This window comes from Nematolebias whitei, chromosome 5 (genome assembly GCF_014905685.2).
Source record: "Nematolebias whitei isolate Nwh7 chromosome 5, NemWhi1, whole genome shotgun sequence".
In the NCBI taxonomy this organism is placed as follows: Eukaryota; Metazoa; Chordata; class Actinopteri; order Cyprinodontiformes; family Rivulidae; genus Nematolebias; species Nematolebias whitei.
In genome coordinates this window covers 12,235,116-12,249,094 of record NC_056502.1, presented here as the reverse complement: position 1 = coordinate 12,249,094, position 13,979 = coordinate 12,235,116, and the positions used below count along the sequence as shown (strand labels likewise).

General features: G+C 39.4%; 2 protein-coding genes across 2 annotated transcripts; one reads left to right on the top strand and one right to left on the bottom strand.

Annotated features, from left to right (window-relative positions):
- The first annotated feature begins 913 nt into the window (after window positions 1–913).
- Window positions 914–4,150, top strand: themis2 (thymocyte selection associated family member 2). Its single transcript, XM_037676847.1, has 6 exons — window positions 914–1,016; window positions 1,331–1,471; window positions 1,543–1,968; window positions 2,306–3,507; window positions 3,706–3,820; window positions 4,041–4,150. The coding sequence occupies exons 1-6, from the start codon at window positions 914–916 to the stop codon at window positions 4,148–4,150; spliced, it is 2,097 nt and encodes a 698-aa protein (XP_037532775.1).
- Window positions 4,151–5,244: 1,094 nt separating this feature from the next.
- On the bottom strand, window positions 5,245–13,827 carry rpa2 (replication protein A2). The gene is made up of 9 exons (XM_037676846.1): window positions 13,681–13,827; window positions 13,375–13,466; window positions 13,039–13,140; window positions 9,682–9,795; window positions 9,123–9,197; window positions 7,794–7,910; window positions 6,514–6,642; window positions 6,228–6,322; window positions 5,245–5,561 (listed from the first exon to the last, which is right to left on the bottom strand). Exons 1-9 carry the CDS (start codon window positions 13,691–13,693, stop codon window positions 5,480–5,482), a joined length of 819 nt encoding a protein of 272 aa, XP_037532774.1. The 5' UTR covers window positions 13,694–13,827; the 3' UTR covers window positions 5,245–5,479.
- Between the last annotated feature and the right edge of the window lie 152 nt (window positions 13,828–13,979).

Genomic DNA, 13,979 nt, shown 5'->3' with positions numbered 1-13,979 from the left:
AAACATCTAGACATCCTTTATAAACAGGCGTTTGGCTAGATGTTGAATTTTTTTTAATCAGTCTTTTTATAGTTTTCTTTAACTCACACTCAAAACAAAACAAGAAACAAGAAACAAACACACGCACACGTACACAAAAAAAAAAAATCCCCTCCCATCCCACTCTTCCCACACCGGATCAGCCACACAGATGCACACACCAGACAGGCATTTATAACAACTACACAATACTATCTGCTGACACACTTTCAATAAAAGATACAAATGGCTGCCAAGTGCCCCAAAATCTTTCAACAGCTCTTTTCACAATATTGCTAACCTTTTCCAGATGAATATGTTGAATTTTCTTGTGTTTTACCTGCATTTTTCTATGCTTCTGTATGTTTATGTCTGTATGTTCAAATGTATTTTGGCGCACGCTCTTAATATTTCACTGCTTCTAGTTTGAATCAACTTGTGATGTCATATCTGTCAAATGTGTTAAATAAACTTTACTTATTCTATTCACAATGTTGTTACATAAACGACATGATACAACAGTTTTGTCAATTGCAATTGCACGCAGTGAGAATAAATGAACAAGCCACTTTGACAATGAACTTTTATACATCTTTACAAAAGTGAATCATTCCCTGCTTTGAATGGTGTTGCAGTGTAATGGTAGTCAGTCATTGTTGCAGTTACTTAGAAAAATAACATTAAATTAAACGTTATTTCACTTTTCGTTTTCAACAGTGAAATATGGCTTTTATTATAACATTTAGTCTCCTTCTGTAAATGCAAAAAGTTGCACAGACTGTAACTTCCTTGTTCACATTTGTGGTTTTGAGTTGTGACTGCACCTCCTTTTTTGCTGCACTTGTCATTTGCAGAATGCTTTCATTTCTGACTGCAGCTCACCGAGGCGACAGCGATGGCAGGCACCGTTGCTTTGCCTCTTCAAGAATATATTGCATCACTGGATCAAACTAGCCTGCCAAATATTCTACAAGTTTGTTCTGGAGTGTATTTCCAAGGTGGGTTTATTTTTCTTTTACAGAATGAATGAAAAGTTTCAGTTTGGGCAAAAGGAAAACTATAAAAATAAGATAATTGTTTTTTTGGGTTTCTAAATTATTTCTGCCTGTCTTTGTTGCAGACATTATTACTTTCTGTTAGATTAGAGGGTATTGTAGCCAAATAAAACATAAAACATATTGATTTTAGAATTACATTTACAAGTTTTCACAGTAAACTTAAAAAAAAAAAAAAACTTGTGCCACTGTTAGGAAAACACTCAATAATTGTGTATTTCTTCTGATTAATACCTCGGTTCATTTCTTGCCATCAGGTTCTGTGTATGAACTGTCGGGGAGTGAAGTTTGCTTTTCTACTGGGGATCTAATAAAGGTCATTGGCGTAAAACTTCAGTCAGTTTCCTGTGAAGATGTCGCTAACAACGAAAAATTCGAACTGCCTATCAACTACACAGGTTAGTAGGAACTACAGAATACCTTGAGGAGTTTCGTTGATGCGGTTCTTTCACTCATATTTGTTTTTCAGGCGTATTCAAGATTGTCCCAGAGCCGATGCCGTACAGTTCTGTCAAGGAAATGTTGATCATGAGGCCTGTAGGACTGGAATCCTCTCTCCCATTCACCTTCACCAGCAGCTCCAAAATGACCTTTGGTAGTCTCACCCTGGGGGCCGGTAAAGCTCTGACCGTGGTCTCCATCGAGCAGCATGAGGGTGAGGAAGACCAGATATGCTGCCTTGTCAAAGGACAAGCACAGGCCTCAGCCAAAGTGTGTATTCCTCTGTCCTCCCAAGGGCAGTTTTACGAGTGTGAAAGTGAGGAATGCTATACTCTGAAAGAGATCGTGTCATCGCCCACCCTTCGTTGTCGAAGGTTTCGATTGATCAAGAACGCCAACTGCAAGCAGACCCTCATCCTCAGTCCGATATACCAAATCCAGGCCATCATGAACTGTGAGAATAAATCATTATTTCATGAATTAAAACAAAAAAAATGAGATACTTTTTTTTTTATTTTGTGAAAAGCATACTCTAAAAATGTATACATTTACCTAACAGTGCATACAGTAGGATGGTTAATTTTTGCATTCACAGAGCATCATTAAAAAAACTATCACGTTACTGTAATAACTGAATAATCTCAGAGGTCTTTTAGGTTTTTTATCCTCAAGCTTGTTCAGTTACAGCTTGTTGCCATTGATAACTTCATGTGAACATACAACAGTCAAGACATATTCTGATTTTTAGTTCATATCGTGCACTCATCACGTTTCTTCTTGCTTCCTTGCAGTGAGGAAGAATGTGCTGGTATTCCCATCCAGCTTAGAAGTCGACGTGGTCGATGTCACTGATCAGTGCAAAGATGTGGATTTCATGATGCCGCTCAGTTTGACAGAAATTATGTCTCAGCCTGATGAATCATTACCTGCAGCGGTGGAGATATTAGAAGAACCACAGAACCGTTCCTTGTTCAAGAGCAGCTGGATGCAGGGACTTACCAAAAACACACATCTGGTTTTGCACAAGAAAAGAACCACAACCTTGGTTGTGTTATCAAGCCTGAAGGGCCGGAAGGCGCAGCAATACTTCCTGGTATCTCAGCAGTATGGTGGACGCTTTCGGAGACAGCAGAGAGAATTTAATTCAGTGTATGAGCTGTACGTTGCTTCCACCCAAGCTCAAGGCCTGATGGTCAGTGTAACAAAGAACTGTGAGGAAGTGCAGGACGAAGGCCTGCCTGCCCTCAGCGTTGGGGAGAAGCTGGAGATTGTGGACTGCACCAGAATGGAGCTGCAGGGCGAAGGACGCAAAGAACAGACGCAATCTGTCGAGGCTCTTTTGTGTCATCGTCTTCAGGAGCCAGAGGATGCAGATGATGATGACAGTGACGAGGAAGTCAAACAGAAGGAAGAGAAAGATGTGGTTTTGATGCCCCTCTACATGCAGGGTCACTTTGTAGAAGTACTGAGGGATAACAAAAAGCATAAACTCTCTGACCTGAGTAAGGACTTTAGCTTGCCACTGGACGTGAAGGTGGTGAGCCGTGACACGGAACTCGAAACTGATCCACTGGTTGGGTTTACTTGTCTAAGAATAGAAGGGGTGCTGTTGGAGCCCACCATTCAGGCAAGCTTTCCACACAAGCCTGACCACTGTTTTGAGCTCCCAGTCAACTGGCTCCTTATGTCTGTCTGCTTCACCAAAGAGCCCCTGCCATGGCCTGAAGGTCAATGCCCCAATTGTTCCACTGAAAGGCTCATTGAAGTGTCAGATACGTTCTTTTACGAATTTCGGAAACAGGCTAACACTGATGAGGCTCCTCCACCTCGACCGCCAAAGCGAGATTTGTCATTATTAACATCGTCATCCAAAACATCTTCTAAAGCCTCAAAGAAATCATCCAAACCCAAAAAGTCCAAAAGTGTCCCAGCTGACCAGTTCAGTACTCTAACCTTGAATAAGAAAAGAACACCAGCTCCACCACCACCTGAAGTAAGTACGGCTTTCACAATGATAACACAAAGCGGCTTTCAAGCATGTTTCTGTTGTATTTCTCACACAACACGTTGCAAGTTTCATTTAATGCTAATGGGAAATTGTATTACCAAGAGTAATGCTTCCACTTTTTTGTGCTGTCGACAAGTATATCTACAGTAAAACGAAATGTGCCGACTTCCCCTTCTCATGCAGGATAGCCAAAATGAAGAACCTCCACCTCTAGTACCACGAAAACACGCAGAGGCTGAAAAAAAAGGCAAGGCACTGCCCAACACTTACATCAAAATGCAAGATGCACAGAAAAAAGGTGCACACTTCATTTTATTTCAAATAATGATGTTTGAAAAAAGCAGAACGATGCACTTCGTGAAGAATTAGATGTAGAAGCAAGCCAATGTCCATCTACATATACAAATTTTATTTAAAAAAAAAAAAAAGCCTTTTGAGTTTGTCTATTAATAAAATCATACCCAGACTAAAGAAGCTATGCAAATAGACTGAATAAAGCAGTTCTGTTGTTTCTGCAGGGCCCCTGTGTAACGTGGCTGCAGATGTGGACAGTGACCATGACTACGAAACTGTGGATGACTCTTTCATATGTATAAAGAAGTCGGCGCAGGAGAGTGTAGCGTTTTAGTAAAAAAAGGTCACAAGCTGTGCTGAAACTTGACAAGTGAACAGTAATAACTGAATTTGAAATATAATTTGTACAAGCTTGTGCACATAATTTAATGTCCTTTTCTGAGACCTGCCTCATTTTGTTCAAACTCTTTGTATTCAGTGACACACAAGTACTGAGTGTCTTGAATTAGTACTTCTATCTTTTTTTTCTAACCCCTGAAGGGACTACGCAACCTATTAGTGGCCATTTGCTGCTACAATCAAACTAAATCAGTGGTTCCCAGCACTGGTCCTTGAGGAACACCATCCTGAATAGTTTAGTTGCTTCTCCGCTCCAACACACCTGATTTGAATGAACGGGTGATGAGGACTTCTGCAGAACTTAACTGATTCACTGAATCAGGGAAATTACTAAAACATGCAGGATGGTGATCCTCAAGGACCAGGGTTGGGAACCACCAGTCTAAATGACTTCTGTGGAATGGATTGTTGGGAGCTATAGTTTAGCGCTTAAGCTCAGTTTTGTATTAAATTTTCTATTTATATTGTGCAATACTAAGAAATTAGTGTATAAAAACAGCCGTGGTGCGACAACTGTGACACGCAAACTAACTGCAACAACAAAGATATGATCTTGTTTTTAAAATGCATTTTCTTTTCATAGAAGTTGCAAAAACTTGTTTTGTTTCATATTTCATTCTGCAAGTCAAACTAAAAAAAGTATTAAATGGTTGCATGCATCCCAATTTTTTTTTTTTTTTAAGTTATGACACATGAATATATGTTGAAGGGTGTGGATACATTTGAATAAACTAGCAGACCAAAATAAATAAATAAACGTATTGTTGTGGTACATGTTGCATTAAAATAATAACATGTTCATGATGCACAATTTGTTTTATTTTACTTTTGACAACCATCAAACAAATTTCCAGGCAGGAGATAAACTGTATTATAATATATTTATATGAAAAAAAAAAAAAAGGTGAATTACAAAAGCATAGAATAGTCAATAAGTACATGTTATCCAAATAATTAAAAATACAAAAATGTTTTATAGGAAACAGTGCGAAGTAAACTGCTAGTAAAGTTAAGCAGGAAACTGTGTTCATAATAGCAGAAGTAACTTCGAAGAATACAAGATGTTGAACCCAAAAGTCTCGCTGCACCTCATGTTCTTTAATAATAGTTTAATGGTAACTCAGAGGATTTCACTTGGTCCTTCCACATTTAGGATGTTGACATTTTGACTTAGTGAATAGCTGTGATTTATGAACTCTTAACTAATAACTTGGCCATCTTATGTTCAAAAAGGCAACCGTACAGCAGCCACAAATGACTATTCCTAACAGTCAGTTGATTTGAAGTGGTCTTCGTCGATGGTGGAGAAGATGTGACCCTCGTTGCTCAGGAATTCCACAGCTTGTCTATTAGAACAGAGAAAATATAAGTTGTATTTTTAATAATAAAATTTTTACATCTAAAAAAAAAAATAATAATAATAATGTGTGAGGGTTCTCAATTCCCTCCTGATAAGACTTTATGTCGAAGGAATCTCTCAAAATCTTCGGAGTTGTTGCCGGCGTCTGGAAGCACCTCAAACCCTTTTCGGTTTAAATTCCACTTTTCAGAAAGCGCAAGAATTCTGAGACGACTTTAGTAGGGTTTGATGACGTACGAAAGCAAACTTACTTAGCAAAATTACTCAATTTGAGAGATGACAGGGATCATTTCAGTGATTTAATTGTGCAAAATGAATTTTTATCGAATGTAAACCAATTCAGTTCGAGTTCAAGTGAAAATTTGCTCATTTTCTTGCAACTCTGTCTTCAACTAGTTGCAACCCACTGAGACACGAGCTAAATAAGGCCAGTTCTGATCGACTTTAAATAATCTGTTATCAAAATACAAAACTATAGTTGTGTCACCGTCTCGATTTTGTAACGGCTTATTTCAAACAGATAAGCCTTTTAAATGACAACGCACGACAGAACTCAAAAGATTCATTCTGCTTTTTGTCACACCAGAACTCGACATAGTAACATCTACAGTGGGTCGTTCTTTTAGAAAACTTAAAGCAGAACTTCTCTTACTTGATCATAGGAAGACTAATGACGCCGAGTCTCTGCTTCAGATCATAAATGCTGATACCCTGTGAGTCTGAGCTGCTTCTTATTAAGTTCAAAACCTAGCAGGGGGAAAAAAAAAAAGCAAATTAACTTTTCAAATACGAACATTATCCACAGCTTTAAAATCCTCCCCCATCAGATCGAGATAATTGCACAAATGAGTTTTACAGGAAAAAAAGAGTTAGAAACTACATAGACTGAAATTTTAGAATTCACCTTAGAAAGGCTTGTGACTTTTTTTTCAACTTACCTGATCCTGATGTGCATTTAACCCATTAATAACCATTGAGTTGGGACCTGAATAGTTCCCTCTGAGCACTGCAATCTGGCCACGAGACAGGGGAGTGGCGCTACTGCTCGTCCCTCCACCAGCACCTGGCTAAAGGAGAAAGAAATTGCATCACAAAATGTTTTATTTATTTTGTATGCCACTGAACTATAAAATGATTAGTGATGACTGAGTGCATTATACTTCTCAAGCTGCCTCATACCGTGTGTGTACGTTTGTACAGTAGTCCCTCGTTACTTTGCGGTTCGCTTATCGCGGACTCGTTCTATCATGGTTTTTCAAAATAAGAGTGGACGTGACACACAATTGGCTGATTGATGGATGAGCCGCACGATCGGCATGGAATTATTTAAAATTAAACATTTTAAAATTATTTAGCACCTGTGTGCAGCCCAGATTTCCTGAAGACTCGTTTAAAACACTAATAATTGTATCCGAATCCTTTATTTTTGCCTTAATAACAATTTAAGATCATGCACATGCAATCATTTTGCATTGAGGATATTGTAAAGCAAGATTACTTGAAGAAAGCCTGCATACGTTGGACCAGCTTTAAACTGCAGGCCTCAGATTACATTCTGCATGGTTTTTTATTAGTTTGGAGCCCAACAAATATCACTCTCCCCACACACACTGCTGAAGTACACAGGAAAAGGGTGAAAAATCATGACGCTAATGTTATTCCGTCTTTCTTTTCTTGCTTTTCAGCAAATGCTAAATTTTACTGGCTGTGTCATGAAACATCATGCCATAAAATAAAAATAAAACAATCATGTTTGACAAAAAAAAAAAAAAAAAAAAAAAAAAGAGCTATATTTTAAGATAACTTTACCAGAATTCTGAGAACTTATATTCAACTTAAACTGCTTCGAATGAGATGGGATTTCACTTCTTAAACCCAAATAAACAGAGTAATAGTGAAGTAAAATGGCTGACTTTTTAAAATATAGCAACTTAAGTGGAAAACGATGTAATAAACACCACAATGTGTGGCTTCAAAGGCTGTTTACACTGAAGCACAAAGCTGCAGATTGTGAAACGACTCATTTCTAAATGTGACGGTGCTGCTTGATAGCACAGACGAGGTAACTGACATTTGACGCTTGGTTAGATTTCTGAGAATTTTCTTATAAGAGGAAATCAAAGCGAAGCCGTACACAAACAAACTGACTCTTAGTTCCTCATTCTCACGTTTTAATTTAAATTAAGCCTTGCTGAAACGCAAGTTCATAAGGTCTCACCGTGCTTAGGGGTTTGCTGAGTGCCATGTGTGCCTGGACCACCTCCAGCATGTGTGAGGTGATTTCATTCATGTCCTCCAGGGGCTTGACGCTGAACGCCACAACAGATCTGTGGTTCTAGAACAGGAAGACAAACGCTTTCAGTTCCTGCATGGATGAATTCAAAGAACTGCGGCACGTAAACGGCTACAGGAAACAACAAAAATCTCTTTACACCAAAAATTATTTGAAAACCAAAACACTGATAATATACCAAACAGAAGTAAAAAAAAAAAAAAAAAAGTTTATATTTAAATATCACTCACCAGCTTTATGTTTGTTTAATCCCGTTAGTTCCACAAATAAATTATCTACTGTTGTGCAAAAATTTTTCTGGTCTTGTGGAGTACAGTAGTCCCTCGTTTATTGTGGGGGTTACGTTACGGACCCCCCTGCAATAGGTGAAAAACCGCGAAGTAGAAACGCTATATTTATTTTAGCATTTAAATATATTTTAAGGCTTTATAAAACTTTCCCACACTCTTGCAATGTTCTAAACTCTTAAACCTATGTAATTTTAACAACATACGTATATGTACTGCACAGTAGATACGTAGTGATAAATTTTTATTTGGGTACTAGTACTAACCAGCCTTGGTCCGGCTCTGATAGGCTCTCTGCAGCCGTTGAGCACCAAGACGCTATTAGAGAGAGACGGACCTTTTGAGAGCCGGCACAAAACCACATAAGAGTCCAAATAATCCAGAGAAATCCAGACTAAAAAAGTCCCGGTGAGCGCCGGAAAAGATACCGGACCTCCAAGCAACGCCTCCCCGCTCAAGAGGCCTCACGGGCCGGCAAGCAGCCCTCAGATTGACCGATGAGGCTGGAAGTCCGGTTCTGGTCTAATTCAGGTCGGTTCCGTATGGCTCTCTGCATCCACTGGGCGCCAAAGTCACTATGAATAAAGACAGAACTTTTTCGGATTGGATCAAAACTTTACCTCCGTTTCAGCAGAAAGCAACGACCAGAAGCACTGTTGGCTTCTGGGTAATGTAGTCCTTTTGACTGGAAATAGTGTAGGATTATTGAGAGAATACTACAAAAAGGGTGGCGCCTGTCTGAAGTACTTTTATTTTTCGTTAACTTAACTGTATCCTGTACTGTCCCAATCACGTGAGTAATAATAAAGTTGACAATCGTGTGTCGTGTACAATCTTACTTTGAAAAACCACGAAAGAGCAAGTCTGCAAAAGTCGAACTGCGAAGCAGCGAGGGACTACTGCATTTCAAATATGAATTCTTATTTTCCTCAAGTAACTAAAGGGAGAATCGTAAAACTACAGTCACCTGAAAAGATCGCAGACTTCCTGCGACTTTAACGTACGCTCCTGGAGGCAGCACAGTGCTGTCCACACTCGGGTCCTGCTTACACAAACAAAAACAAATAAACAAATAACACACATGAAAAGTTGAGTTCCATATTCACACATGCACAGAAATATGATATGTCTAAACCAGAAACGGTTGTATTTATTATACCATTATTAGGTTATTGTCATTGTATAAGAATGCGCAATTAAATACAAATTAAATTCATTTTCAAGATGATAGTGTATCATATCATAGTATTCATAAAAACATTCATTATTGTGAAATTAGCAATGTGCAAAAGTTTTAAGGCACCTCTTTTATGTAAAGACAGACTTTCGTGTAAACTTTCAAACTATTTTTGATCAATAGTTCTTCAGTAAAATGACATATTAACAACACTAATATTTTATTTGATTACAAGGTTAGAGACTTAAGTCAAAATGTTGAGGAAAAAATCTAAACATCTGAATCTGAATTGCTTAAAAACAACAACATTAATGTTCAGGATGTCAATGAAAAAATGACCGCCACTGACCTCAGTGTCTACCCACTGCTTCACATCCATCGGTGCACAAGTCATGTCATCAATCTTGTACTGGATATTGGTCATGGATTTGTCAGTGCTTCTGATGATACCCACAATGGTGACCTATGACACAAATTATGAACCGTTATAAATACCAATAGATTTATGAAGCACTGAATAACGGCAACATGGCCAACCAAAGTGCTGCACAATAAAACAAGCAGCGAAACATGATACAATACATAAACAGAGGTAAAATGAAGAAACATTAAAAGCATAAGGTTAAAATCATCTCATACTGGATCATAGGCCAGGAAGTAAAAATGCAATTTTGATGCAACAAAAATGCAAAAAGATTTAAAAACCGCAAGAGAGGGAGCCTGCCCAATCAAGAAAGCTCATCAGAGACTCTACTTCCTCAGACGGCTGAGGCGAGCTGGTCTGGGAAGCTCAGTCCTCACCTCCTTCTACAGGTGTGCAGTGGAGAGCATCCTGTGCTCCAGCATCAATGTGTGGCATGGAGGCTGCACAGCTGCAGAAAGAAAAGCTTTGCAGAGAGTGGTGAAGGCTGCACAGAAGTCTGTTGGAGTCAGTCTCCCCACCATCACAGACATCTACACCTCCAGATGCAGGAAGAGGGCCACCTGCATCATGAAGAACCCCACTCACCCAGCACACACACTTTTTGCCCCGCTCCCCTCAGGAAGGAGGTTGAGGAGCATTAAGTGTAGAACCACTAGACTGAGAAACAGCTTCTACCCTGAGGCTGTTAGACTCATGAATCTCTAACCAGAATAATCACTGTGAAAATAAATATCATCATGTTGCTGCTGATCTGTTTCATGTTGCTGCTGATCCGTTTCATGTTGATGTGTTCATGCGTGCTCATCTGCTTACACAGACTCATGTTCATGTTTGTGCTGATGTTCGACGTAATGTTTTTTTTATGCTATTAGTGCTTAGTGTATATTTAGTTGATGTTTTTCTTAGTTCATATCTTAGATGTTATCATTGCTTTTCTTTTACATTTTATTATTGGATGTAACTGGGACCCTGTGTACATAATTTCGCTCCACCACATGCACCACATGAGGTGCAAATGACAATAAAGAATCTTTGACCCTGAACATGCAGTGGCAAATTAGTGCACAGTTTTGAACCTGCAACAGAGAAGACTCTATCCCCTATCAACATCTGATCTGCAGCAGTTCAGAGACAAGAGAACTGTTAATAGACCTAAAAACATAAGACAGCTTTTTATGAATTAGGAAGGAAATTGCTAATCGGTGAACAGAAGCCAAAACTGGGGAACTGTGTTCTCTTTTGCCAGGACCACCTAAAAATTGGGCTGCAGAATGATCAGGGGTCTGCAACCTTTAAGATCAAGAGCCATTTCTGTCCCTTTGTTCACTAAATTAAATGTGTCCGGAGCCACAGTACTTGCTAAAACTGGGATGTTCAACTGGTGGCCAACAGACCACTTTAAGTTTGTTGGAGGGCGCTTTCCTGAACAGTAGGGGTGATTTTATAAAACTAAAAATGTCTAATGATTTTTAACATTTATTGATATTTTTACATTCTAAGAAAAAAATAAAAGATGAGATTCTTGTAAAGAAGGAAAAAATAATATCGTTTTTGCCTAGTTTCTAAAAACTAAAACAATAAACTATGCATTCTTATGTGATTTTCTTTTGTAGAAAAATTACATATCCTACTTTAAAGAAATAAAGCATAAAGTGAAACAGAGTGTTTTACTCTTGTAATGTTTCTAGTATTCATATATTTGCAAAATAAATTACAGAAAACTGCTAAAGCTAGCCCTTTTAGTTGTTATAACAACCAATAAAATTCAGTTTATTTCAGTTTTGGTCAAAGCTTGAAAGAGCCGCTGCAGAGGGACCAAAGAGCTGCATGTGGCTCCAGAGCCGCAGGTTGCAAACCCCTGAGCATGATGTTCCAGCTACAATCGAGCAAAAGAAGTCTGCCTTATTCTAATCCTCATTTTTTTTAATGTTTTTCTCAAATTCCCAGTGTTTTCTCTGTCTGAAAAATATGAGTCATTTCCCAGGTTTTCCCGGATTGCTAGAGTGGCTAGGAACCCCTGTCTATGTGTAAATAATCTCGTTCCATCACATGTACCACATGAGATGCGAATGACAAATCTCTCGATGGTGTCAAACGCAGATGTAAAGTCCAATAGGACAAGAAGAACAGAATCAACAGAATTTATTGCTATAAAGAGATCATTAAAAACCTTTAACAGCACTCAGTGTTATGGTGAGTTTTAAAGCAATATTGGAACACCGTTCCACTAAGGTTGAGGTGTCCTTGAAAAATAGTATGGGAAACTCTGAGCAGTGCTCCCACCTGCAGTCTGTCTCTAAGTTGGGAACACTGCTCTGGGCTCACCGAGTATCAGACAGCATGAACGGCCCTGCTCTGCTCTGATGGGAAAAACTGTCACTCTGGTTCTCTTTATTTGTTGAAAGCAGCGTCTGTTTAATCCCTGTTCCATTAATAGACTGGTTGTCTTGAAAAATACCACAAAAACACCCCCCCCCCCCCCTTCATTGTTACAGATGACGAAAATCCATCCTGGCCACATTCAAAAGGACGCAAATATGTTGCGGTGATAAAGAACTTTAACCCATGTAAACAGCTATTCGCAATAGAGCAAAAAGAGTTCCCAGAATAGAAAATATCTTGATTAGAAGTCGAGGCGGGGACATTGAAGAAGGAACCAGATAATTTCATGCTAGCTGAACTAAAAAGACAGTGAGATGGACTCATAGTGATCCAACACAATTTGAATATACGGATACAGGCGGTTGAAATGAGTTTCCTCTGCAGGGTAGCTGGACTAGAAGTAGGGTGAGATGTTCAGTTATCCAGGAGAGACTTGGAGTAGAGCCGCTGCTCCTCCACATTGAGAGGAGCCAGTTGAGGTGGTTCAGACATCTGGTAAGGATGCTCCCTGGGCACCTCCCTATGAGGTGCTTTGGGCATGTCTAACTGGAAGGAGACCGCGGGGAAGACGCAGGACATGCTGGAGAGACTACGTCTCTCGGTTGGCTTGGGAACGCCCTTGCAGTCCTCCCAGAAGAGCTGGAAGTGGTGGCTGTGGAAAGAAGCAGCTGGGCCTCCCTGCTCAAGCTGCTGCCCCCGCGACCAGACTTCGGAACAAGTGGAAGATAATAGATGGATGGACAAAATAAAATATTTAATTCTTACCCTAAATTAAAATGACGGGGGGTAAATAAACTAAAAACTAATAAAGCAACTAACCAACTCTTGCAAAACCATTATTCTGACATCATTTTTAACCTTTCTGATTATATTGTGGCAGTTTGTATCGCTTCAGCTCACCTGGGAAACCTCCACATCTCCCACTCTGAAAGACTCATCAGCTTGTGAAGCGGTCATCAGCTGAGACACAGTGCAGGGGATAATTTGTGTGGCCCGAGCTCTCTGGAAAATAAAAACAACATGGCTTACTATACATTATTCAGCCTACAAGCATTTGCATTTTATAGGTTCAGGCAGGTGAGGAACATAAATACATTAGGCTGAAAAGTAAACTTGGGACAAACTGCAACTATGCACTTTCAGTTATGTTTTAAACAACATCAAATCTACTAGGATGGTGTTAAGTTTTCCTTTGCATTTGTCGGGTCAGGTACCGGCCATGCTGTAATTACTCACCCCTTTCTTCTCTCCTCCCTGGGAAGCAGCAGGTGATGCAAACCCTCCAGGAGACTGAGTGTAACCCCCGGCCATTCCAGACTCGTTTCCTCCTGAAAACCCAAAAGGCAGAGTGGAACTTTACGAACAGGACTGTTTATCCGTCATTCTTCTCGTTCAAGTAGCACTTAACTTACTAACTTTACCATTAATCTCACAACAAAGACTATTAGCAGTTAAGCTAACATTAGCCTCAACCAAATAACCTATAAAAGCCATTAATAACTACTTTCTAGAGACGAGCAACTGAGCGGACATGAAACTCACCCTGATTCCACATGTTGTCAACACAAACTTAACTATTAAAAACAAACGCAATTGTTGAAAACACTCTCAGAAAGGATTAACAGCCCACGTAGCTCTGCTGTGCTTGTTTTTAGTGAAAGACCTCTCGCGCGCAAAACTCAACACAAAACGCATGCGCACAACACAAGTCCCGCGAAAAATTCAACTTCCGGGTTTAAACGGAAGTTGTAAACTTAAAGTTGTAACCCTGTGTTTTGCTTGCTAGACAAACTTTCCTACTTGTGTGTATTGTTCGATGTAAAACAAACAAACAAAAAATG